This window comes from Heptranchias perlo, chromosome 23, assembly GCF_035084215.1.
Source record: "Heptranchias perlo isolate sHepPer1 chromosome 23, sHepPer1.hap1, whole genome shotgun sequence".
NCBI lineage: Eukaryota > Metazoa > Chordata > Chondrichthyes > Hexanchiformes > Hexanchidae > Heptranchias > Heptranchias perlo.
This window is the reverse complement of record NC_090347.1, coordinates 45,892,168-45,919,759: the sequence shown is the minus strand read 5'-3', so window position 1 is coordinate 45,919,759 and position 27,592 is coordinate 45,892,168. Positions and strand designations below refer to the sequence as shown.

Below are 27,592 nucleotides of genomic sequence, written 5' to 3'. Positions count from 1 at the left end.
TACACTCACATCCCATGGCCTGTCTGAGTGAGATTGCCAATTTAAAACATAGTTACATTTATATGGGACTTTCAACAAAATCAATATCCCAAGGTGTTTCAAAGGGCAGGGAGAAATGAATGGCAAGAATTAGTGGAAGAATGGGGAGATTGACTGAAGGAAGGTTTGAGGAGTTAGGGTCTGAGGAGGCTGTTCAAGGTGGGGAGGGAGCGAGAGGTCGAGGGGGTACTAGGAGAAATCCTAAGACTGGGGCCAAGTGAAGAAACTGTTTGAGCAGTTAGATGAGGGTGAACAGGAGTCTTCTCATCTTACCTCTGATTCTTTTGTCAATTACCTTAAATCTGTATCCTCTGGTTACCGACTCATCTGCCACAGGAAATGGTTTCTCCTCCGGCGGGTAAGTGGAGTTGAGGTCGAAGATCAACCATGATCTTACAGAATGGCGGAGCAGGCTCGAGGGGCCGCATGGCCTACTCCTGCTCCCATTTCTTATGTTCTTATATATTTACTCTATCTAAACCTTTCATGATTTTGAATATCTTTATCAAATCTCCCCTTAAACTTCTCTGCTCTAAGGTGAACAACGACAGTTTCTCTAGTCTCTCCACATAACTGAAGACTTTCACCCCTGATATCATTCTAATAAATTGCCTCTAAGGCATTGACATCCTTCCTAAAGTGTGGTGCCCAGAATTGGCCATAATACTCCAGGCGGAGCCTAACAAATGAATTAGAAAGGTTTAGCATAACTTCCTAGCTTTTGTACTCAATGCCTCTATTTACATTGAATTAAATCGAAACTACAGCACAGAAACAGGCCATTCGGCCCAACTGGTCTATGCTGGCATTTATGCTCCACACGAGCCTCCTCCCGCCTACTTCATTTAACCCTATCAGGATACCATTCTATTCCTTTTTCCCTCATGTGTTTATCTAGCTTCCCCTTAAATGTATATATTCTATTTACCTCAACTACTCCTTGTGGTTGCGCATTCCACATTCTAACCATTCTCTGGGTAAAGAGGTTTCTCCTGAATTCCCTATTTGATTTATTAGTGACTATTTTATATTTATGACCCCAAGTTTTGGAAGTGGAAACATTTTCTCTACGTCTACCCTATCATAAGAACATAAGAAATAGGAACAGGAGTAGGCCATATGCCCCTCGAGCCTGCTCCGCCATTCCATAAGATAATGGCTGATCTTCTACCTTAACTCCACTTTCCCACCCTATCCCCATATCCCTTGATTCTCATAGTGTCCAAATATCCATCGATCTCAGTCTTGAATATACTCAACAACTGAGCATCCACAGCCCTCTGGGGTAGAGAATTCCAAAGATTCACCACCCTCTGAGTGAAGAAACTTTTCCTCATCTTGGTCCTAAATGGCCGACCCCTTATCTTGAGACAATGACCCCTAGTTCCAGAATCTCCACCAAGGGAAACAGCCTCTCAGCATCTACCCTGTCAAGCCCTCTAAGAATTTTATACGTTTCAATGAGATTACCGCTCATTCGTCTAAACTCCAGAGAATATAGACCCATTCTACTCAATCTCTCCTCATAGGACAACCCTCATCCCAGGAATCAATCTAGTGAACCTTTGTTGCACCCCCTCTAAGGCAAGTATATCCTTCTTTAGGTAAGGAGACCAAAACTGTACACAGAACGCCAGGAGTGGTCTCACCAGAGCCCTATATAATTGCAGCAAGACCTCCTTACTCTTAAACTCCAAACCCCTTGCAATAAAGGCTAACGTACCATTTGCCTTCCTAATTCTTGCTGTATCTATAAGTTAACTTTCTGTGATTCATATACAAGGACATCCAAATCCCTCTGACTACCATCATTTCTAAGTCTCTCACATTTTATAAAATATTCTGCTTTTCTATTCTTCCTACCAAAGTGGGTACCAACGTTATACTCCATCTGCCATCTTCTTGCCCACACACTTAACCTGTCTACACCCTTTTGCAGCCTCTTTGTGTCCTCCTCACAGCTTACGTTCCCACCTAGCTTTGTATCATATATAATGATACAAATGGGTCATTTTTGGGTTGGCAGGTGGTAACTAGTGGGGTGCCGCAAGGATCAGTGCTTGGGCCTCAGCTGTTTACAATATATATCAATGACTCAGATGAGGGGACCAAGTGTAATGCATTCACTAGTATTTTCTGCCCCATTATCGTAAAGACCTCCATCAGGTCACCCCTCAGCCTTCTCTTTTCTAGAGAGAAGAGCCCCAGCCTGTCCAGCCTTTCCTGATAAGTATATCCTCTCAGTTCTGGTATCATTCTTGTGAATCTTTTTTGCACCCTCTCCAATGCATCTATATCTTTTCTATAATATGGAGACCAGAACTGTGCACAGTACTCCAAGTGTCCAAGGTTCTATACAAGTTAAACATAACTTCTCTGCTTTTCAATTCTATCCCTCTAGAAATGAACCCCAGTGCTTAATTTGATTTTTTATGGCCTTATTAACCAGCATCACTATTTTTAGTGATTTGTGTATCCCGAGATCCCTTTGCTCCTCTATCCTGTTTAGACTCTTATTATCCAAGCAATATGTGGCCTCCTTATTGTTCCTACCAAAACACACCACCTCACACTTATCTATATTGAAATTCATTTGCCAATTACACACCCATTCTGCAAGTTTATTAATGTCCTCTTGCATTTTGACGCATTTTTTCTTTGTATTAACTACACCACCACCCCCCCCCAATTTGGTGTTGTCCGCAAATTTTGAAATTGTACTTTCGATTCCCGAATCCAAATCATTAATGTAAATTGTGAACAACAGTGGTCCCAACAACGATCCCTGTGGAACACTACTTTTTTTGCCAGTCTGAGTAGCTACCCTTAACACCTACTCTTTGTTTTCTGTTTTGTAGCCAGCTTGCTATCCATTCTGTTACCTGTCCCCTGAATCCACAGGCTCTGACCTCAATCAAGAGTCTACAATGTGGCACCTTATCGAAGGCTTTTTGAAAATCCAAATATATTACATCTACTACATTACCCTTGTCTACTCTTTCTGTTACTTCCTCAAAGAATTCAATAAGGTTGGTCAAGTATGACTTTCCCTTCTGAAATCTGTGCTGACTATTCTTTATTATATTTTCAGTTTCTAGATGTTTTTCTATTACATCTTTGAGTAAAGATTCCATTATCTTTCCTACCACTGTCATTAAGCTAACTGGTCTACAGTTCCCTGGACTTGTTCTATTTCCCTTTTTAAATATAGGAATAACATTAGCTGTCCGCCAGTCCTCTGGCACTATTCCCTTTTCCAATGAATTTTTATTTTTATGTAATAGTGCCTCTGATATCTCTTCCTTAACTTCTTTTAATATTTGTGGATACAATCCATCCGAACTGGGGTTTTATCCTCTCTAAGTTTGATTAGTTTATCAATTATCTCCCCCATTTCCATCTTAAATGTTTTAATATCTTCATTGGTCTCTTTTTCTAATGTCCTGCCCAAATTGTTAGTCTCCTTGGTACTATTCAATATTTCTGCCATTTCGCTGTTGTAACCTATGAGTTTATCTTGTGTATCCCTTATTGGGTCTACCCCTATTCTGATTTCTCTTTTGTTATTTATATGTCTGTAGAATACTTTACTATTTCTTTATATATTCCTGGATAATTTAATCTCGTGGTTCCTCTTTGCTTTCCTAATTGTTTTTTTGACTTCTTTCCTCACCTCTTCATATTCCCTTTCGTCATTCTCTCCTTTATTGTCTATGTACTTAGTGTATGCCTTTTTCTTTAGTTTCAATTTTACCCTTATCTCTTTATTCATCCATGGTGTTTCATTATTGGCTAGTTTGTTCTTGCTTTTACAGGTATATATTTCTCCTGAACCCTATTGATCACCGTTTTAAATATTACCCACTGCTGTTCTATTTCTTTGTCTGTTAAAGTTTTTTTCCAGTTTGTTTTCCCCAGTTCCATTCTTATCCCCTCAAAGTTAGCTTTTTTCTAATCTATTAATTTGGTCTTTGTCTTACTTATGTCTTTCTCAATCATTATTTTAAACCTTATTATGTTATGATTGCTATTGCCTAGATGTTCCCCAACGCTTATTTATCTTATCTGCTCTGGTTCATTTCCCATTACAAGATCCACCAGTCATTTCTCTCTTGTTGGGCTTCTCACAGACTGGGTAAGAAAGGAGCCATGTTAACACTGTAAAAACTCCATTCCCTTTTCTCCTTTCCCTTCTTCTTGCCAGTTTATTTGGGGGTAGTTAAAATCTTCCATGATTATTATTTGATGTTATTTACTCATTTCATAGATTTGTCTATATATTTCATCCTCTACTTCCCTTCCATTATTAGGTGGTCTGTAGAATATCCCTATTAATGTGATCGATCCCTTCTTACCCTTTGACTCAATCCATATGGATTCTGTTTCTATCTTAATGTTACTTACGTCCTTTTTTCAATTGCCATTATATTGTCTCTAATTAGTACAGCTACCCCACCCACCTTCTTCCTTTCCTATCCTTTCTAAATACATTATATCCTGCAACATTTATTGCAATATTTATAAAGCCAAGGATCCCATATGTTTTTTTAACAGCCTTCTCAACTTGTCCTGCCCCCTTCAAAGACTTGTGTATGTACACTCCCCCTTCAAAGGCAGTGAGTCCTGCACAATGATTGTCTGAAGCACTCTATCCTTTATTGCTACTCTATCAAGGAGAACAACTGATCCCTCCACCACGTCATGTGAATTAGCTAAAGATCTTAAATTGTCAAGCTAATTTCCACCAGGATGGGAGCAGAGATTAGGGACCAAAAAGATCTTCTTGTGGAGGCAGAGTTCATGGCTGAGGTATTAATGAGTACTTTGCATCTGTACCATTTTATTTATATTGCCTCTCCTCATTCTTCCTACCAAAATGAATCACTTCACACTTCTCTGCATTAAATTTTATCTGCCACGTGTCTGCCCATTTCACCATACTGTCTATGTCCTCCTGAAGTCTGTTACGGTCCTCCTCACTATTTACTACATTTCCAAGTTTCATATCATCTGCAAACTTTGAAATTATGCCCAAGCCCAGGTCATTAATATATCAAAAATAGCAGTAGTCCAATACTGACCCCTGGGGATCACCATAATATACTTCCCTCCAGCCGTTCACCACAACTCTGTGTTTTCTGGCCCTTAGCCAATTTCGTATCCATGCACCCACTGCCCCTTTAATCCCATGGGCTTCAATTTTGCTAACAAGTCTATTATGTGGCACTTTATCAAATGCCTTTGGAAACTCCATATACACATCAACCGCACCACCCTCATCAATCCTCTCCGTTACTTTAGCAAAGAACTCAATCAAGTTAGTTAAACACGATTTGCCTTTAACAAATCCGTGCTGACTTTCATTCTTTAACCCATATTTTTCCAAACGCCAATTAATTTTGTCCCGGATTTTTGTCTCTAAAAGTTTCCCACCACCGACGTTAGGCTGACTGGCCTGTAATTGCCGGGTTTATCCCTCTCCCCTTTTTTGAACAGGGGTGTAACATTTGCAATCCTCCAGTCCTCTGGCACCACTCCTATATCTAGAAACAAAAAAGGAAAAAAAACTCCCATATCTAAGGAGGATTGGAAGATTGTGGCCAGAGCCTCCGCAATTTCCACCCCTACTTCTCTCAGCAACCTAGGATGTATCCCATCTGGACCGGGTGACTTTTCTACTTTGAGCGCTGCCAATCTTTTAAGCACCTCCTCTTTATCTATTTTTATCCTATCCAATATCGCTACTACCTCCTCCTTTACTGTGACATTGGCAGCATCCTCTTCTTTAATGAAGACAGATGCAAAGTACTCATTAATACCTCAGCCATGAACTCTGCCTCCACAAGAAGATCTTTTTGGTCCCTAATCTCTGCTCCCATCCTGGTGGAAATTAGCTTGACAATTTAAGATCTTTAGCTAATTCACATGACGTGGTGGAGGGATCAGTTGTTCTCCTTGATAGAGTAGCAATAAAGGATAGAGTGCTTCAGACAATCATTGTGCAGGACTCACTGCCTTTGAAGGGGGAATTTGATGAAATGTTCTCATGCACCGTTCTGATATGAAGGACAAGCTTCCGACTTACATTCCAATATCTTTTACCTGATGTCCCCTATTTAGGCCACTAATGGTGAGTATCTGTTCATAGCTGCCAGTGATCAGTCTTCATATCTAGAATCAAAGGTATTGCCTCAGAGCTGACTACATTGTATTCTCAAGATTGCCCTGCCCTGAGCAATGTTACTTGGATGATGGCCACGATGTGGAGATGCCGGTGATGGACTGGGGTGGACAAATGTAAGTAATTTTACAACACCAGGTTATAGTCCAACAGTTTTATCTGACAACTGTTGGACTATAACCTGGTGTTGAAAGATTACTTACACTTGGATGATGGGCCCTGCATTAGACATAGCACCAATCAGAGTAATCTGGGGTATCCCCATGTTGCTTGGTCCTTGGGTCATAAGATTTCCATTGCAGATGCCATGTTGTTACCAGTCTCTCTCTGGTAAACATGGTTGGCCTTGGTACCAGTCCCACTCTGTGAACAAGTTGGTCTTGGTACCATTCCTTCTCTGGTGAACATGGTTGGTCTTGGTACCATTCCTTCTCTGGTGAACATGGTTGGTCTTGGTACCATTCCTTCTCTGGTGAACATGGTTGGTCTTGGTACCATTCCTTCTCTGGTGAACATGGTTGGTCTAGGTACCATTCCTTCTCTGGTGAACATGGTTGGTCTTGGTACCAGTCCCTCTCTGGTGAACATGGTTGGTCTTGGTACCAGTCCCTCTCTGGTGAACATGATTGGTCTAGGTACCAGTCCCTCTCTGGTGAACATGATTGGTCTAGGTACCAGTCTCTCTCTGGTGAACATGATTGGTCTTGGTACCATTCCTTCTCAGGTGAACATGGTTGGTCTTGGTACCAGTCCCTCTCTGGTGAACATGGTTGGTCTTGGTACCAGTCCCTCTCTGGTGAACATGATTGGTCTTGGTACCAGTCCCTCTCTGGTGAACATGGTTGGTCTTGGTACCAGTCCCTCTCTGGTGAACATGGTTGGTCTTGGTACCAGTCCCTCTCTGGTGAACATGGTTGGTCTTGATACCAGTCCCTCTCTGGTGAACATGGTTGGTCTTGGTACCAGTCCCTCTCTGGTGAACATGGTTGGTCTTGGTACCAGTCTCTCTCTGGTGAACATGGTTGGTCTTGGTACCATTCCTTCTCTGGTGAACATGGTTGGTCTTGGTACCAGTCCCTCTCTGGTGAACATGGTTGGTCTTGGTACCAGTCCCTCTCTGGTGAACATGGTTGGTCTTGGTTCCAGTCTTTCTCTGGTGAACATGGTTGGTCTAGGTACCAGTCCCTCTCTGGTGAACATGGTTGGTCTTGGTTCCAGTCTTTCTCTGGTGAACATGGTTGGTCTAGGTACCAGTACCTCTCTGGTGAACATGGTTGGTCTTGGTACCAGTACCTCTCTGGTGAACATGGTTGGTCTTGGTACCAGTCCCTCTCTGGTGAACATGGTTGGTCTTGGTACCAGTCTCTCTCTGGTGAACATGGTTGGTCTTGGTACCATTCCTTCTCTGGTGAACATGGTTGTTCTTGTTACCAGTCCCTCTCTGGTGAACATGGTTGGTCTTGGTACCAGTCCCTCTCTGGTGAACATGGTTGGTCTTGGTTCCAGTCTTTCTCTGGTGAACATGGTTGGTCTAGGTACCAGTACCTCTCTGGTGAACATGGTTGGTCTTGGTACCAGTCCCTCTCTGGTGAACATGGTTGGTCTTGGTACCAGTCCCTCTCTGGTGAACATGATTGGTCTCTAGGTACCAATCCCACTCTGGTGAACATGGTTGGTCTTGGTGCCAAACCCACTCTGGTGAACATGGTTGGTCTTGGTACCAGTCTCTCTTTGGTGAACATGGTTGGTCTAGGTACCTGTCCCACTCTGGTGAACATGGTTGGTCTTGATGCCAATCCCACTCTGGTGAACATGGTTGGTCTTGGTACCATTCACTCTCTCTGGTGAACATGGTTGGTCGAGGTACCTGTCCCACTCTGGTGAACACGGTTGGTCTTGGTACCAGTCCCTCTCTGGTGAACATGGTTGGTCTTGGTACCAGTCTCTCTCTGGTGAACATGGTTGGTCTTGGTACCAGTCCCTCTCTGGTGAACATGGTTGGTCTTGGTACCAGTCCCTCTCTGGTGAACATGGTTGGTCTTGGTACCAGTCCCTCTCTGGTGAACATGATTGGTCTAGGTACCAGTCCCACTCTGGTGAACATGGTTGGTCTAGGTACCAGTCTCTCTCTGGTGAACATGGTTGGTCTTGGTACCAGTCCCTCTCTGGTGAACATGGTTGGTCTTTGTACCAGTCTCTCTCTGGTGAACATGATTGGTCTAGGTACCAGTCCCTCTCTGGTGAACATGATTGGTCTAGGTACCAGTCTCTCTCTGGTGAACATGATTGGTCTAGGTACCAGTCCCTCTCTGGTGAACATGATTGGTCTAGGTACCAGTCTCTCTCTGGTGAACATGATTGGTCGAGGTACCAGTCCCACTCTGGTGAACATGGTTGGTCTAGGTACCAGTCCCACTCTGGTGAACATGGTTGGTCTTGGTACCAGTCCCTCTCTGGTGAACATGGTTGGTCTAGGTACCAGTCCCTCTCTGGTGAACATGATTGGTCTTGGTACCAATCCCACTCTGGTGAACATGGTTGGTCTTGGTACCAGTCTCTCTCTGGTGAACATGGTTGGTCTTGGTACCAGTCTCTCTCTGGTGAACATGGTTGGTCTAGGTACCAATCCCACTCTGGTGAAAATGGTTGGTCGAGGTACCTGTCCCACTCTGGTGAACATGGTTGATCTTGGTACCAGTCCAACTCTGGTGAACATGATTGGTCTTGGTACCAGTCCCTCTCTGGTGAACATGGTTGGTCTTGGTACCAGTCCCTCTCTGGTGAACATGGTTGGTCTTGGTACCAGTCCCTCTCTGGTGAACATGGTTGGTCTTGGTACCAGTCCCACTCTGGTGAACATGATTGGTCTTGGTACCATTGACTCTCTGGTGAACATGGTTGGTCTTGGTACCAGTCCCTCTCTGGTGAACATGGTTGGTCTTGGTACCAGTCCCTCTCTGGTGAACATGGTTGGTCTTGGTACCAGTCCCTCTCTGGTGAACATGGTTGGTCTTGGTTCCAGTCTTTCTCTGGTGAACATGGTTGGTCTAGGTACCAGTACCTCTCTGGTGAACATGGTTGGTCTTGGTACCAGTCCCTCTCTGGTGAACATGGTTGGTCTTGGTACCATTCCTTCTCTGGTGAACATGGTTGGTCTTGGTACCATTCCTTCTCTGGTGAACATGGTTGGTCTAGGTACCATTCCTTCTCTGGTGAACATGGTTGGTCTTGGTACCAGTCCCTCTCTGGTGAACATGGTTGGTCTTGGTACCAGTCCCTCTCTGGTGAACATGATTGGTCTAGGTACCAGTCCCTCTCTGGTGAACATGATTGGTCTAGGTACCAGTCTCTCTCTGGTGAACATGATTGGTCTTGGTACCATTCCTTCTCAGGTGAACATGGTTGGTCTTGGTACCAGTCCCTCTCTGGTGAACATGGTTGGTCTTGGTACCAGTCCCTCTCTGGTGAACATGATTGGTCTTGGTACCAGTCCCTCTCTGGTGAACATGGTTGGTCTTGGTACCAGTCCCTCTCTGGTGAACATGGTTGGTCTTGGTACCAGTCCCTCTCTGGTGAACATGGTTGGTCTTGATACCAGTCCCTCTCTGGTGAACATGGTTGGTCTTGGTACCAGTCCCTCTCTGGTGAACATGGTTGGTCTTGGTACCAGTCTCTCTCTGGTGAACATGGTTGGTCTTGGTACCATTCCTTCTCTGGTGAACATGGTTGGTCTTGGTACCAGTCCCTCTCTGGTGAACATGGTTGGTCTTGGTACCAGTCCCTCTCTGGTGAACATGGTTGGTCTTGGTTCCAGTCTTTCTCTGGTGAACATGGTTGGTCTAGGTACCAGTCCCTCTCTGGTGAACATGGTTGGTCTTGGTTCCAGTCTTTCTCTGGTGAACATGGTTGGTCTAGGTACCAGTACCTCTCTGGTGAACATGGTTGGTCTTGGTACCAGTACCTCTCTGGTGAACATGGTTGGTCTTGGTACCAGTCCCTCTCTGGTGAACATGGTTGGTCTTGGTACCAGTCTCTCTCTGGTGAACATGGTTGGTCTTGGTACCATTCCTTCTCTGGTGAACATGGTTGTTCTTGTTACCAGTCCCTCTCTGGTGAACATGGTTGGTCTTGGTACCAGTCCCTCTCTGGTGAACATGGTTGGTCTTGGTTCCAGTCTTTCTCTGGTGAACATGGTTGGTCTAGGTACCAGTACCTCTCTGGTGAACATGGTTGGTCTTGGTACCAGTCCCTCTCTGGTGAACATGGTTGGTCTTGGTACCAGTCCCTCTCTGGTGAACATGATTGGTCTCTAGGTACCAATCCCACTCTGGTGAACATGGTTGGTCTTGGTGCCAAACCCACTCTGGTGAACATGGTTGGTCTTGGTACCAGTCTCTCTTTGGTGAACATGGTTGGTCTAGGTACCTGTCCCACTCTGGTGAACATGGTTGGTCTTGATGCCAATCCCACTCTGGTGAACATGGTTGGTCTTGGTACCATTCACTCTCTCTGGTGAACATGGTTGGTCGAGGTACCTGTCCCACTCTGGTGAACACGGTTGGTCTTGGTACCAGTCCCTCTCTGGTGAACATGGTTGGTCTTGGTACCAGTCTCTCTCTGGTGAACATGGTTGGTCTTGGTACCAGTCCCTCTCTGGTGAACATGGTTGGTCTTGGTACCAGTCCCTCTCTGGTGAACATGGTTGGTCTTGGTACCAGTCCCTCTCTGGTGAACATGATTGGTCTAGGTACCAGTCCCACTCTGGTGAACATGGTTGGTCTAGGTACCAGTCTCTCTCTGGTGAACATGGTTGGTCTTGGTACCAGTCCCTCTCTGGTGAACATGGTTGGTCTTTGTACCAGTCTCTCTCTGGTGAACATGATTGGTCTAGGTACCAGTCCCTCTCTGGTGAACATGATTGGTCTAGGTACCAGTCTCTCTCTGGTGAACATGATTGGTCTAGGTACCAGTCCCTCTCTGGTGAACATGATTGGTCTAGGTACCAGTCTCTCTCTGGTGAACATGATTGGTCTAGCTACCAGTCCCACTCTGGTGAACATGGTTGGTCTAGGTACCAGTCCCACTCTGGTGAACATGGTTGGTCTTGGTACCAGTCCCTCTCTGGTGAACATGGTTGGTCTAGGTACCAGTCCCTCTCTGGTGAACATGGTTGGTCTTGGTACCAGTCTCTCCCTGGTGAACATGGTTGGTCTAGGTACCAATCCCACTCTGGTGAAAATGGTTGGTCGAGGTACCTGTCCCACTCTGGTGAACATGGTTGATCTTGGTACCAGTCCAACTCTGGTGAACATGATTGGTCTTGGTACCAGTCCCTCTCTGGTGAACATGGTTGGTCTTGGTACCAGTCCCTCTCTGGTGAACATGGTTGGTCTTGGTACCAGTCCCTCTCTGGTGAACATGGTTGGTCTTGGTACCAGTCCCACTCTGGTGAACATGATTGGTCTTGGTACCAGTGACTCTCTGGTGAACATGGTTGGTCTTGGTACCAGTCCCTCACTGGTGAACATGGTTGGTCTTGGTACCAGTCCCTCTCTGGTGAACATGGTTGGTCTTGGTACCAGTCCCTCTCTGGTGAACATGGTTGGTCTTGGTTCCAGTCTTTCTCTGGTGAACATGGTTGGTCTAGGTACCAGTACCTCTCTGGTGAACATGGTTGGTCTTGGTACCAGTCCCTCTCTGGTGAACATGGTTGGTCTTGGTACCAGTCCCTCTCTGGTGAACATGATTGGTCTCTAGGTACCAATCCCACTCTGGTGAACATGGTTGGTCTTGGTGCCAAACCCACTCTGGTGAACATGGTTGGTCTTGGTACCAGTCTCTCTTTGGTGAACATGGTTGGTCTAGGTACCTGTCCCACTCTGGTGAACATGGTTGGTCTTGGTGCCAATCCCACTCTGGTGAACATGGTTGGTCTTGGTACCATTCACTCTCTCTGGTAAACATGGTTGGTCGAGGTACCTGTCCCACTCTGGTGAACATGGTTGGTCTTGGTACCAGTCCCTCTCTGGTGAACATGGTTGGTCTTGGTACCAGTCTCTCTCTGGTGAACATGGTTGGTCTTGCTACCAGTCCCTCTCTGGTGAACATGGTTGGTCTTGGTACCAGTCCCTCTCTGGTGAACATGGTTGGTCTTGGTACCAGTCCCTCTCTGGTGAACATGATTGGTCTAGGTACCAGTCTCTCTCTGGTGAACATGGTTGGTCTAGGTACCAGTCCCTCTCTGGTGAACATGATTGGTCTAGGTGCCAGTCTCTCTCTGGTGAACATGATTGGTCTAGGTACCAGTCCCACTCTGGTGAACATGGTTGGTCTCTAGGTACCAATCCCACTCTGGTGAACATGGTTGGTCTTGGTGCCAAACCCACTCTGGTGAACATGGTTGGTCTTGGTAGCAGTCCCTCTCTGGTGAACATGGTTGGTCTAGGTACCAGTCCCTCTCTGGTGAACATGATTGGTCTTGGTACCAGTCCCACTCTGGTGAACATGGTTGGTCTTGGTAGCAGTCCCTCTCTGGTGAACATGGTTGGTCTAGGTACCAGTCCCTCTCTGGTGAACATGATTGGTCTTGGTACCAATCCCACTCTGGTGAACAGGGTTGGTCTTGGTACCAGTCTCTCTCTGGTGAACATGGTTGGTCTTGGTACCAGTCTCTCTCTGGTGAACATGGTTGGTCGAGGTACCTGTCCCACTCTGGTGAACATGGTTGGTCTTGGTACCAGTCCCACTCTGGTGAACATGATTGGTCTTGCTACCAGTCTCTCTCTGGTGAACATGATTGGTCTTGGTACCTGTCCCACACTGGTGAACATGGTTGGTCTTGGTACCAGTCCCTCTCTGGTGAACATGGTTGGTCTTGGTACCTGTCCCTCTCTGGTGAACATGGTTGGTCTTGGTACCTGTCCCTCTCTGGTGAACATGGTTGGTCTTGGTACCTGTCCCACACTGGTGAACATGATTGGTCTTGGTACCAGTCCCACTCTGGTGAACATGATTGGTCTTGGTACCAGTCCCACTCTGGTGAACATGATTGGTCTTGGTACCAGTCCCACTCTGGTGAACATAGTCGACTAAGACATCAGCCATGCCAGAGATGGAGCTACTCATCTGAATTGGAAGTATTGGAAGAGATAATCTCCCCACCTTGTCCAGCCATTGATCCAGCATGGTATGTATGGTGGCCCGGACATTGCGTATATTGTACTGATGTTCAACTTCCACACATTAGGACCACTCACCTCTTCCGACTTTTAAGGAAGAAGTCGTTAAATTCCAAAAGAACACAACACTGACTGCAGAGTCACAGCCGCAATGCAGCGAGAGTCAACTGTTGCAGCTGTATTCTCATCGTGGCCCCATTACATCCGGCACACTGAGCAACTCGGATTCAATCCTGCCAGGGCTCTCCTCATGGTGTTTCCGGCCTCTGTGTTTCCTGTGCTGAACTAGTTAAAATAACATCGGGGTCATAACTGCGCCGTGGAACCCTGATTCCAACATATTCATGAGCCTCCTGCCGCTCTTCAGCAGGAGACCCGTCGACCCTGATACTCGCCACCGTTAATATCAGGGCGGCGAGGAGGTCGGGGCGGGATTGGTGTTTCCGCTATTTTAACCCTTCGTCTGATGCTTTCCTGCCCATCAGAGATGGAGGGGGGTTAAAATCGAGGCGGCAGAGCTTGAGCTATTAGAGTTTATGTGAGGTTGAGGCCGCCTGCCCAGTGAGGAGAGCTTCGGAGTAAGTTTAGGAATGGTAATATGCTTCAAGTTCAACATCATTAGTCCCTCATCTTGGCCCAAATATACCACAGACCTCAGGCTGCCCAACGACCATGGTTAGTGCCATTATCTGATGGGCTTTATCTTTTCCCTTTCTTTCAAAACAGGCATCAAATTCCCTTTTCTGTAAGTTTTTCCGCCCAAACAAAATGGAGTTGAAGGTAATTTTAAGAGGCGCAGAACCATAAGAACATAAGAACATAAGAAATTGGAGCAGGAGTAGGCCAATCGGCCCCTCGAGCCTGCTCCGCCATTCAATAAGATCATGGCTGATCTGATCCCAACCACAAATCTAAAGAACACAAGAAGTCGGAGCAGGACCCGGCCACATAGCCCCTGGGCCCTCTCCGCCACCCACAGGGCATTGACCGATCCGAACTCAGCTTCATGTCCAATTTCCTGCCCGCTCCCCATAACCCCTAATTCCCTTTACTTCTAGGAAACTGTCTATTTCTGTTTTAAATTTATCTAATGATGTAGCTTCCACAGCTTCCTGGGGCAGCAAATTCCACAGACCTACCACCCTCTGAGTGAAGAAGTTTCTCCTCATCTCAGTTTTGAAAGAGCAGCCCCTTATTCTAAGATTATGCCCCCTAGTTCTAGTTTCACCCATCTTTGGGAACATCCTTACTGCATCCACCCGATCAAGACCCTTCACAATCTTATATGTTTCAATAAGATCGCCTCTCATTCTTCTGAACTCCAATGAGTAGAGTCCCAATCTACTCAACCTCTCCTCATATGTCCGCCCCCTCATCCCCGGGATTAACCGAGTGAACCTTCTTTGTACTGCCTCGAGAGCAAGTATGTCTTTTCTTAAGTATGGAGACCAAAACTGTATGCAGTATTCCAGGTGCGGTCTCACCAATACCTTATATAACTGCAGCAATACCTCCTTGTTTTTATATTCTATCCCCCGAGCAATAAAAGCCAACATTCCGTTGGCTTTCTTGATCACCTGCTGCACCTGCATACCAACTTTTTGATTTTCTTGCACTAGGACCCCCAGATCCCTTTGTACTGCAGTACTTTCCAGTCTCTCGCCATTAAGAAAATAACTTGCTCTCTGATTTTTCCTGCCAAAGTGCATAACCTCACATTTTCCAATATTATATTGCATCTGCCAAATCTCCGCCCACTCACCCAGCCTGTCTATATCCCCTTGCAGGTTTTTTATGTCCTCCTCACTCTCTACTTTCCCTCCCATCTTTGTATCATCTGCAAATTTTGATATGTTGCACTCGGTCCCCTCCTCCAAATCGTTAATATAGATTGTAAAGAGTTGGGGACCCAGCACCGACCCCTGTGGAACACCACTGGTTACTGGTTGCCAGTCCGAAAATGAACCATTTATCCCAACTCTCTGCTTCCTGTTTGATAACCAATCCTCCACCCATGCCAGAATATTACCCCCAATCCCGTGATTTTTTATCTTAAGTAATAATCTTTTATGTGGCACCTTGTCGAATGCCTTCTGGAAGTCTAAATACACTACGTCCACTGGTTCCCCTTTATCCACCCTATACGTTATATCCTCGAAGAACTCAAGCAAATTTGTCAGACATGACTTCCCCTTCATAAAGCCATGCTGACTTTGTCCTATTAAATTATGCTTATCTAAATGTTCCGTTACTGTCTCCTTAATAATAGACTCCAAAATTTTACCCACCACAGATGTTAAGCTAACTGGCCTATAATTTCCAGCCTTCTGCCTACTACCCTTTTTAAATAACGGTGTTACATTAGCAGTTTTCCAATCTGCCGGGACCTCTCCTGAGTCCAGGGAATTTTGGAAAACTATCACCAAAGCATCCACAATCCCCACTGCCACTTCCCTCAAGACCCTAGGATGGAAGCCATCAGGTCCAGGGGATTTATCCGCCTTGAGTCCCATTATTTTACTGAGTACCATCTCTTGAGTGATTTTAATCGTATTTAGCTCCTCCCCCCCGAGAGTCCCCTGTTTGTCCAGTGTTGGGATATTCTTAGTGTCCTCTACTGTAAAGACTGAAACAAAATATTTGTTCAGCATTTTTGCCATCTCCATGTTTCCCACCATTAATTTCCCGGTCTCATCCTCTAAGGGACCTATGTTTGCCTTAGCCACCCTTTTTCTTTTTATATAACTATAGAAACTCTTGCTATCTGTTTTTATATTTTTTGCTAATTTCTTTTCATAATCTAACTTCCCTTTCTTAATCAATCCTTTAGTTACTTTTTGCTGTCTTTTGAAGAATTCCCAATCTTCTATCCTCCCACTAAGTTTGGCTACCTTATATGTCCTTGTTTTTAGTCGGATACTATCCTTGATTTCTTTACTTAGCCACGGGTGGCTGTCATTTCTTTTACACCCTTTTTTCCTCAGTGGAATATATTTATTTTGAAAGTTGTAAAATAACTCCCTAAATGAACACCACTGCTCATGTACCGTCTTACCCTTTAATCTATTTTCCCAGTCCACTTTAATCAATTCCGCTCTCATACCATCATAGTCTCCTTTATTCAAGCTCAGTACGCTTGTTTGAGAATCAACCTTCTCACCCTCTAATTGGATATGGAATTCAACCATGTTGTGGTCGCTCGTTCCAAGGGGATCCTTAACTAGGACATTATTAATTAATCCTGACTCATTACACAGGACCAGGTCCAAGGTTGCCTGCCCCCTTGTAGGATCAGTTACATACTGCTCAAGAAATCCATCCCTGATGCACTCAATGAACTCGTCCTCAAGGCTGCTCTGCCCAATTTGATTTGTCCAGTTAATATGATAATTAAAATCCCCCATAATTATGGCTGTTCCCTTATTACATGCCCCGACTATCTCCTGATTAATACTTCTTCCAGCAGAGTTGCAACTATTAGGAGGCCTATATACTACGCCCACTAATGTTTTTTTTCCCTTATTATTCCTTATCTCCACCCAAACTGTTTCATTATCTTGATGCTTTGTCCCAATATCATTTCTCTGTATTACAGTGATTCCTTCCTTTATTAACATAGCCACCCCACCTCCCCTTCCTTCCTGCCTGTCCTTCCTGATTGTTAAATACCCTGGCATATTTAATTCCCAGTCGTTGTCACCCTGCAGCCATGTTTCTGTAATGGCCACAAGATCATACCCATACGTAGTTATTTGTGCCGTTAACTCGTCCATTTTATTACGAATGCTACGTGCATTCAGATAAAGAACTTTCAAATCTGTTTTGTGACGCTTAGTTCCTGCTTTTTCCTTTTTTAACACTTTACCTATTACTCCATACCTTCTGTCCCTTCCTGTTACGCTTTCCTCTCTCTCCCTGCTCAGGTTCCCAACCCCCTGCCACTTTAGTTTAAACCCTCCCCAACAGCACTAGCAAACACTCCTCCTAGGACAGCGGTCCCGGCCCTGCCCAGGTGCAGACCGTCCGGTTTGTACTGGTCCCACCTCCCCCAGAACCGTTTCCAGTGTCCCAGGAATTTGAATCCCTCCCCCTTGCACCATTCCTCTAGCCACGTATTCATTTGAAATATCCTCCTATTTCTACTCTGACTAGCACGTGGCACTGGCAGCAATCCTGAGATTACTACCTTTGAGGTCCTATTTTTTAATTTACCTCCTAACTCCCTATATTCTGCTTTTAGGACCTCATCCCCTTTTTTACCTATATCGTTGGTGCCTATGTGCACCACGACAGCTGGCTGTTCGCCCTCCCCCTCCAAAATGTTCTGTAGCCGCTCCGAGACATCCTTGATCCTTGCACCAGGGAGGCAACACACCATCCTGGAGTCTCGGTTGCGGCCGCAGAAATTATGCTTATCTGAATGTTCCGTTACTGTCTCCTTAATAATAGACTCCAAAATTTTACCCACCACAGATGTTAAGCTAACTGGCCTATAATTTCCAGCCTTCTGCCTACTACCCTTTTTAAATAACGGTGTTACATTAGCAGTTTTCCAATCTGCCGGGACCTCTCCTGAGTCCAGGGAATTTTGGAAAACTATCACCAAAGCATCCACAATCCCTACTGCCACTTCCCTCAAGACCCTAGGATGGAAGCCATCAGGTCCAGGGGATTTATCCGCCTTGAGTCCCATTATTTTACTGAGTACCATCTCCTGAGTGATTTTAATCGTATTTAGCTCCTCCCCCCCGAGAGTCCCCTGTTTGTCCAGTGTTGGGATATTCTTAGTGTCCTCTACTGTAAAGACTGAAACAAAATATTTGTTCAGCATTTTTGCCATCTCCATGTTTCCCACCATTAATTTCCCGGTCTCATCCTCTAAGGGACCTATGTTTGCCTTAGCCACCCTTTTTCTTTTTATATAACTATATCAATTTTACATTGCAGGAAATCTCAGAAAGCGTCCCTGGTGGGAGTGCTGGGCATAGCTCTGGGTGCGGTACAGCCACAGTCACAGACCCATCCTGTGGGAGTTGCTGCCATTAAGTGTACTACACCTCCACTAATACAGTCAGACCCACCCTAAGGGGTGGCTCCAGTGAGTGTACTACACCTCCACTAATACAGTCAGACCCACCCTGTGGGAGTTGCTCCAGTGAGTGTACTACACCTCCACTAATACTCTGCTCAGGCTGAGGTCCTCGTCACTTACCTGAACTTCGTGTACTTTGGGATGTTTGTGGAGAAACGCTTCCAGTTCTGCGGGGTAAATGTTCTCCCCTCCACGGATGATCACATCTGCACTTCGCCCGACGATCCGACAGTAACCGTACTCATCAAGTGTGGCGATATCGCTAGAAGTGCAGGACCATTTAATTAACATTGTATTCGTCCGACTTCGAACTGAGGCCATCAGCAGTCAGAGCTGCTGCTTAACTGCTGGTATCAGTGGGTGATCTAGAGCATTCAATGAGACTACTGGGGAGTGGGGGCTACTGTAAGAGTATCATTGAAAGAATACCCCAGCAGGGATATCCCAGCAGGAGTATCATTGTAAGAATATCCCAGCAGGGATATCCCAGTAGGAGTATCATTGTAAGAATACCCCAGCAGGGATATCCCAGCAGAGATCAATCTCTTCACTAAAGAAGGGGGCGAGTGACAAAAGCAGGATTAATGGATACCTGGACACCTAAAAATATCCGGGACTGAGTTATAGGCTGAAATCTAAGGGGGGGATTCAGATCATAGAATCATAGGATGGTTACAGCAAGGAAGGAGGCCATTCGACCTGTCGAGTCTGTGCCAGCTCTCTGCAAGAGCAATCCAGCTAGTCCCACTCCCCCACCCTTTCCCCGTAGCCCTGAAATTTTTTTCCTTTCAAGTACTTATCCAGTTACCTTTTGAAGGCCACGATAGAATCTGCCTCCACCACCCCCTCACGTATCCATTAATCCTGCTTTTGTCACTGGCCCCCTTCTTTAGTGAAGACAGTCCAGATCCTAACCACTCACTGTGCAAAAAACGTGTATGATAACTTCACAAATGACAGTGTTTCTATCTCTGGCACTTGCAATGTTGGTGATGAGAGGCTGTATTGCAAATGTACGCTTTTACAACACAAGGACTCTGATTCACTCACTGCTCCCCAGCTCCACTGTCGCTGGTGCTGTGTGCACATATATAAATACGCAGGTAATTGCTTGGCCTGTACTCTAGCAGGCTCTCTACTTGGACTAAATATCGAATCTAGCTCTGGCTGCTTCTCCATACTCCCCTCAACCGCGTGTTGCTCCACTACTGGCTTAAAAACTATCACCTGAATCCTGAGAGATTGCCAGTTTTGTGTGAAATGATAAACCACTATTCTCCAGCAAGTCAAGTAAGTCACTAACTGTTGGTTATTGCAGTCTGCCAGGTGGCAGATGCCCTCACCCAGGTGCCCACTCCTCACGTGTAAGCCTGGATAGTGAATCTCGGCCTGTGGATGGCATCTTGGGCCTAATCCCATCCTTAACCAGTGTCCACACACGTGCACTGTCCAGCCTGGGTTCCTGAATACCAATCAGGAACAGGACCCCGGGCTGATTTTTCATATCTCTGGCCTGGACAAACTGAGCACAGTTGCAGTGATAGGCCCAGGTCAAGACCAGGCCTGGTCCGAATGGCTCAGTATCACAGCAGGCTCATTTGCTCATTCGACCATTCAGGGACCCTCTATACCCACCGAAAGCTAGGCAGAGTTCACTCACCCCGTAATGTACCACCCCTCTGGTGTGATACTTTCCTTTGTCTTTTCCGGGTCGTTCCAGTACCCCAACATAACACAGTATCCGCGGATCCACAGCTCTCCGGCTGTGTTCACAGGAAGGATTTCCGCAGTTTGGGAATCCACAATTTTGGCCTGTAACATAGATTAGAATGCCACGATATAGGATACACAAAGGTCACATTTGCCAGAGGAACAATACACTCTAGTCTCCTTTCATGAACCAGTCGGACATCAAATGTGATTCTTAGAGCCAGACATTTGCTTTCGTGAATTACTCAACACTGAGGTTGCCATGGATTGTCCTGAAGTCTCCAGGAATTGAAGATTAGTCTCCAGGACACTGCTGTGGGCAAACCTGGGAGAAAAATCATCAGGGCATTAAACAAAATTGTGTTTTTTTCTTTTTCTTGGAATACTTTTGTTTATTAATTATAAAAATATTGAAGATGGTGAAGAAAGGCTTTTTGACTGACGGTCAAGAATCATCCAATCGGGTAATGAAGTGTCTGTTCGCTTTCCAATTAGAGTGGGAAGACGGTGCCTGTGAGGATTGACATGTCAGGTGACCAATGACGGGAACGTGGGGACGGGGCAGAGAGGTGGGAGGTCATGTGATGAAACCTCCAGGAATATATCCAACCAGAGTTGGCAACCCTACTCGATGCCCAGATACATTTAAACAGCATTTCACCACTTACTAAAACAACAAGGATGATTAGCAGAGGATTTATATCAATGAGACACGTAAGGGAGAAACAACAGAGCAGCACACAAGGGAGAAGGAGCAACAGCAGCAACTTCTATTTTACACGACCTTCGACATAACACAATATCCTAGCAAGAAGAACAGCAGCCAGCGGTAACCGAGGCAGTGGGTCAGAGCTGAACTCAACACTTGTTTGTTGAGCGAGTCGGGCAGGGCCTAAGGAAGTGGATTGGTGCCTTGCTCTCAACCAAGAGCCAGAGCAGCAGGCTTCGTCCAGACTGTGAGAAGAGTTAGCAGGTGAAGGGGAAAAGATATCGAGAGAGTAGGTAGCGAGAAGGTGACAGAGAGAGCGATAGAGAGTAAGAAGGGGGAGAGAGAGAGAGAGAGAGAGAAGGGAGAGAGAAGGGAGAGAGAAGAGGGGGAGGAAGTAGAGTGGATTGAGAAGAGGGAAGTAGAAGAGCGGGAGGTAGAAGAAGGGAGGGCGAAGAGGGTGAGGGAGAAGAGGATAGGGAGTAGAGCAGAGGGAGACAAGAAGAGGGAGAAGAGGGGGAAGGAGAAGAGGGAGAGGGAGAAGAGGGGAGGAAGCAATAGGGGAGACGGGGGGAGAGAGAGATGTAGAGAAAAAATAAGACAATGATAAAAGGAAAAGTGCGCAAAGGGGGAGAGAGCAAGAAGGGGAGAGAGAAAGAGAAAGGGAGAACAAGACGTTATGGGAGGTTAGGGAGGAAATTGCGGGTCCCCTAGCAGAGATATTTGAATCATCGACAGCTACAGGTGAGGTGCCTGAAGATTGGAGGGTAGCAATCGGGCCAGGACCTACTCTGTTAATGGTAGGGCGTTGGGGAGTGTTATAGAACAAAGAGATCTAGGAGTACAGGTTCATAGCTCCTTGAAAGTGGAGTCACAGGTGGATAGGGTGGTGAAGAAGGCATTCAGCATGCTTGGTTTCATTGGTCAGAACATTGAATACAGGAGTTGGGATGTCTTGTTGAAGTTGTACAGGGCATTAGTTAGGCCACACTTGGAATACTGTGTACAGTTCTGGTCACCCTATTATAGAAAGGATATTATTAAACTAGAAAGAGTGCAGAAAAGATTTACTAGGATGCTACCGGGACTTGATGGTTTGATTTATAGGGAGAGGTTGGATAGACTGAGACTTTTTTCCCTGGAGAGTAGGAGGTTTAGGGGTGATCTTATAGAAGTCTATAAAATAATGAGGGGCATAGATAAGGTAGATAGTCAAAATCTTTTCCCAAAGGTAGGGGAGTCTATAACGAGGGGGCATAGATTTAAGGTGAGAGGGGAGAGATACAAAAGGGTCCAGAGGGGCAATTTTTTCACTCAAAGGGTGGTGAGTGTCTGGAACGAGCTGCCAGAGGCAGTAGTCGAGGCGGGTACAATTTTGTCTTTTAAAAAGCATTTGGACAGTTACATGGGTAAGATGGGTATAGAGGGATATGGGCCAAGTGCAGGCAATTGGGACTAGCTTAGTGGTATAGACTGGGCGACATGGACATGTTGGGCCAAAGGGCCTGTTTCCATGTTGTAAACTTCTATGATTCCAAGAAGAGAAAATGGAGAAGGGTAAGAAAGTGAAGATAAAGATGGAAGCAGAGAAGGGGAGAGAGAAAAAGGGGAAGACGATAAAAGGAGAGGGAGAGTAGCGAGAGAGAGAAGGGAAATGGCGTGAGAATGAAAGAGAAGCCATGCCAACCCAACATATACAGTCATCACCAACTGGTTGATCTGCCTCATTCTTACCTCGACGTGGGATGAGATGAATCCAACTGTCTCTATTTTCCGTGTTATTTCATCCATTGGGAATCCCTGAAATGTAACTGGACTGTTCTCTGTTGTCCCATACGCTCCCTGTTAAAACAGAGGGCACCCCGTCATTCACAGTAACATGACCATTTTTCTACTGATGAAGGTGTTGGTTTAGACATGATGATCTGTGATGGCCCATCACTACATCGATTGAATGAATGGGCTATGTACAGGGTGGAGTCAGCCTTGGCCAGGTCTAAGACTGAAGTTATGGGGGGGCAGTCAGGAGAAACTGCTGTGGAAATTACTAGCGCATGGCTAATGGCGACTGGGCTTTCCTCCACATTGTCCGTGGACGGTCCTCCTGGAAAATAACCCTAAAGCCAGCTTTTGACCGATCCAGCCAATTGGGTTTTCTGTATTGCCACTCAGCTGTGTCCCCACTACAGAGGGTATGGTGGTATAGTGGTTGTGTCATTGGACGAATAATCCAAAGAATATGAGTTCATAATCCCAACGCAGCAGTTTGAGAATTTGAATTCAGTTTAACAGAAGGCGGTATCAGTAAAAGTTACCATGAAGCTGTCATTTTGTTGTTAAAAACCCATCTGGTTCACCAATGTCCTTTAGGGAAGGAAACCTGCCGTCCTTACCCGGTCTGGCCTATATGTGACTCCAGTCCCACACCAACGTGATTGACGCATAACTGAAATAAAAACAGAAATTGCTGGAAACACTCTGTAAGTCAGGCAGCATTTGTGGAGAGAGAAATAGAGTTAATGTTTCAGGTCGAAGACCTTTCGTCAGAACTGGAAGATGTTAAAGAGTTAACAATTTTTACCCATCTTTTGTTTCTTTACTTGTCCCATTACCACCCTCCTTGACTTGCACCATCATCCCTTTTGTCATGTAATCACTCCTGCCCTCCACCCTATCAGAGACCTTCCCTTTTGTTTCATCCTCTCCTCCCCTTCCTCCCCCTCCCCCCACTTTCTCTGACTCTGTACTTGCTTAAAAACTGTTTAATCTTTAACTTCTTCCAGTTCTGACAGAAGGTCATTGACCTGAAACGTTAACTCTGTTTCTCTCGCCACAGACGCTGCCCGACTTGCTGAGTATTTCCAACATTTTCTGTTTATATTTCAGATTTCCAGCATCTGCAGTATTTTGCTTTTGACTCTTAACTGAAGTGGCCTGGTAAGGCACTCAGTTGTATCAAACTACCAGAGGTTCAACAAGCAGGCCTCCCACCACCTTCTCAGGGCAACTAAGGATGGCCTTGCCAGCGACATCCCGAGAAGCTGATAGAGTGATGAATGATGAGGCAACGGGCTGAAGATAGGGACTTTCTGCAACTGGGAATGGACTGTATCAACCCCAAAAGTACCAGGGAGAGGAGAGTGCCCCTGCAGTATACCTGGGCTTCAATGTGGGCCGTTTTTGTCTCTTGAGCACATAATCCAGGCTGACGTTCCAGTGCAGTACTGGTGGAGTGCTGCACTGTCGGAGGTGCTGTCTTTCGGTTGAGATGTTAAACCGAGGCTCCATCTGCCCTATGAGGGGAATGTAAAAGATCCTGTGGCACTATTCAAAGTTTTCCGGGGTGTCCTGGCCAATATTTATCCCTCAACCAACATCATTAAACAGAATATATGGTCATTATCACATTGCTGTTTGTGGGAGCTTGCTGTGTGCAAATTGGCTGCTGTATTTTCTCAAGGGCAACTAGGGATGGGCAATAAATGCCGGCCTCGCCAGCGATGCCCACATCCCATGAACGAATAAAAAAACATTACAAACAGAGACTACACTTCAAAAGTACTTCATTGGCTGTAAAGCACTTTGGGACATCCCGAGGCTGTGAAAGGTGCTATATAAATGCAAGTTCTTTCTTTCTTCTTTCATTCTGTAGTCACTGTTGAGGTTCGTCTGCTTCAAACATTTGAAAACTTTCACTACTGCGGATACGAGACAGGCAACTCCTGACCGGTGTGTAACATGATGCCAAGTGAAAACCAAAATGGCAATTGGCAGGCACGACATGCAAGAGTGCCCCTGCCTCAGGCAGATTTAATGCCCACTCTGAAACTGGGTGAGTGTTTCCTGAAAGTATCTGAAGCTGGGGCGGCAAGCAACAGTGGGAATAGGACTGGGAATCGAGGTCAGGGATGGTGACACCTTCTGAAATTGAATGTGTGCAATTGTCACAGAGAATCCAAACAAGAAGATAGAGGTGGTTCAGGAAATTATTCAGAGTCTCGACCACACACAGAAAGAATGGACACCACGTGGCAATGGGAGTATCTCAGGAGGCTGCAGGTTTATTGGAGATTACCCATTGAGGTGTCACATGAGATTTAAAAGAAATCTTTAAAACACCAGAAAATATACGAATAACAACAACATAATACAACTGTTCACACAGCAAGGTTTGGTGAAATACCTGACTTTATTATTGAGAATCACCAGGGTAAGAGCACAGTCCCACAGTGCAGGTTACCAGGGAAAGAGCCCAGTCACACAGTGCAGGTCACCAGGGGAAGAGCCCAGTCCCACAGTGCAGGACAGCAGGGGAAGAGCCCAGTCACACAGTGCAGGTCACCAGGGGAAGAGCCCAGTCCCACAGTGCAGGACAGCAGGGGAAGAGCCCAGTCACACAGTGCAGGTCACCAGGGGAAGAGCCCAGTCCCACAGTGCAGGACAGCAGGGGAAGAGCCCAGTCCCACAGTGCAGGACAGCAGGGGAAGAGCCCAGTCACACAGTGCAGGTCACCAGGGGAAGAGCCCAGTCCCACAGTGCAGGTCACCAGGGGAAGAGCCCAGTCCCACAGTGCAGGTCACCAGGGGAAGAGCCCAGTCCCACAGTGCAGGACACCAGGGGAAGAGCCCAGTCCCACAGTGCAAGACAGCAGGGGAAGAGCCCAGTCACACAGTGCAGGACAGCAGGGGAAGAGCCCAGTCCCACAGTGCAGGTCACCAGGGGAAGAGCCCAGTCCCACAGTGCAGGTCACCAGGGGAAGAGCCCAGTCCCACAGTGCAGGACAGCAGGAGAAGAGCCCAGTCACACAGTGCAGGACAGCAGGGGAAGAGCCCAGTCCCACAGTGCAGGTCACCAGGGGAAGAGCCCAGTCCCACAGTGCAGGTCACCAGGGGAAGAGCCCAGTCCCACAGTGCAGGACAGCAGCAAGGCTGAGAAGAGCGAAAGAGATGAGGGAAACCAGGAAGGAAAGATCAGGTGTTGCTCAGCTTGGGATTTAAAACCTTGCAGATTGTAGGAGGATGGGATGACTGAGGGTGTGTAAGATAAGGAGCTTCACAGTTTGGACATCCTGGGAATGAATTAAGTGGAGTAGGAGATGAGTCTTGGCTTCAACACAATGAGATCACAGGGAGTACAGAGTGTAGGACCCAAATGAACATTTCTGAGATCCTAGAGTTGTGTATTCTCCTTGTGAAGGTTAGATCAGCAAGGCCTGTCAATAACAAGCCCAGAGTCTGAGGTCAGAAAGATTCAGGGAAAACTCAATAATGGCAACAAGAGAGTGTTCAAGGCAAACAGAAAGCATCTTTGGCTTGCTCTTCCCCCCAGATTGATGTGGCACAGGTTGGTTATGCTGTGTGCTCTCAAAGTCTCATTTTCTAACCTGTGAAATCCAGCTTTCCGCAGCCCACTCCTGAATATTAAAATCCCAATCATCAAAAAGGGGGTGATGCCAATAATGGCAGATGTCACCTTAAACTTGTGCAGGTTGGGCTGAGGCATATCTGTGGTGGTCGTTATGCATTTTGATTGTGGTGGACTGGAGCAGTGTCAGAGGAATTGAGCTGGCAGGTCAACACAGTCCTTTTATAGTGTTCCTGAAGTCAAGCCTGGGAGGGTGAAGATGAAAGATCCAACTGGCACCGCCACTGACTTGACTTCTGAATCCTTAGAGCATTTCCCCATGTAACTAACGGACTGGGTGTTATCCTGCTCCTAGGATCTCCATCCTATGGTCACTGAGACCTCGGTCTCGGTAACTGAGCTAACCCACATCTTCTGGATCTCCAGAGCATGGCAGATCTCAGGTGTTGGCAGATGGGTCAGAACAGACATTAGGTGTTTTGAAGCTGGTGTTGAGGATGGGACCCTGCCTTTGCCAACTGTCGAGGCTGTAGAGGTTTCATCGAAGATCCACTGGCAGTTACAGAGCCAGATGTGTTGTAGGGAGGACAGCTTAAATACTGAAACTGAAAGAAAAGTAAGCGTCAGAGATCAATTTTGATACCATATTAAATTTTGTGCAAAAACATCTATTGAAGTAATCAATGGTAGATCCTTACTGTTAGGTGGTCTTTTAGTACCACATATCAAGCCTGCTATATTACTTTTTATTTGTTCTCAGGATGTGGGCAATGCTGTTAAGGCTGCATTTAGTGCCTGTCCTGAGAATGTGGTGGTGGGTTTTCAAATTTTGTAGCTATTGTTTTTACAACTGAGTGGTTTGCTAGGCCATTTAATAGTCAACCACATAACTGTGGGGCCAGACCAGGTAGAGGTGGCAGGTTCCCATCTCTGAGGCACCCTAGTGAACCAGTTACGACAATCCAACAGCTTTCACAAGAGCATAGCCAAGTCCAATCTATCCTCACCGGATATCCACTCAGAAGCACTTTCCATCAGGCATCATGAGGCTGATTTTTTCCCCCTCTTTAGTTCAGTGAAATTGAGGTCCAAATGTTGCCTGAGCTGAGATCAGTTGACTCAGCACAGACCAGAGACCATACCTGGGACCTTTGGGTGTGTGTGATGCAATCTGGGGCTTTTCTTATTGAACCTCTAGGCAGCTCTGAGCAACTTTTCATTTTTTACACTGCCCAACCTCTAGCGAGATTGGTGTCATAATGGTTAATTGTATATAAACTAGACTGTAGACTATATGACAACAACTTGCCTTCAATCTAGAA

General features: G+C 46.0%; 1 protein-coding gene across 1 annotated transcript in view; it reads right to left on the bottom strand.

The window, feature by feature from the left end:
• The window catches only part of acsf2 (acyl-CoA synthetase family member 2), a 240,488-nt gene that overhangs the window by 18,524 nt on the left and 194,372 nt on the right, over nucleotides 1-27,592 (bottom strand). Inside the window, exons 11-13 of the mRNA XM_068004423.1 lie at nucleotides 22,641-22,748; nucleotides 20,151-20,302; nucleotides 18,611-18,752 (exon numbers count right to left, since the gene is read on the bottom strand). Of these exons, the coding sequence (XP_067860524.1) occupies nucleotides 18,611-18,752; nucleotides 20,151-20,302; nucleotides 22,641-22,748 (402 nt within the window). The remainder of the gene's footprint in view (nucleotides 1-18,610; nucleotides 18,753-20,150; nucleotides 20,303-22,640; nucleotides 22,749-27,592) is intronic.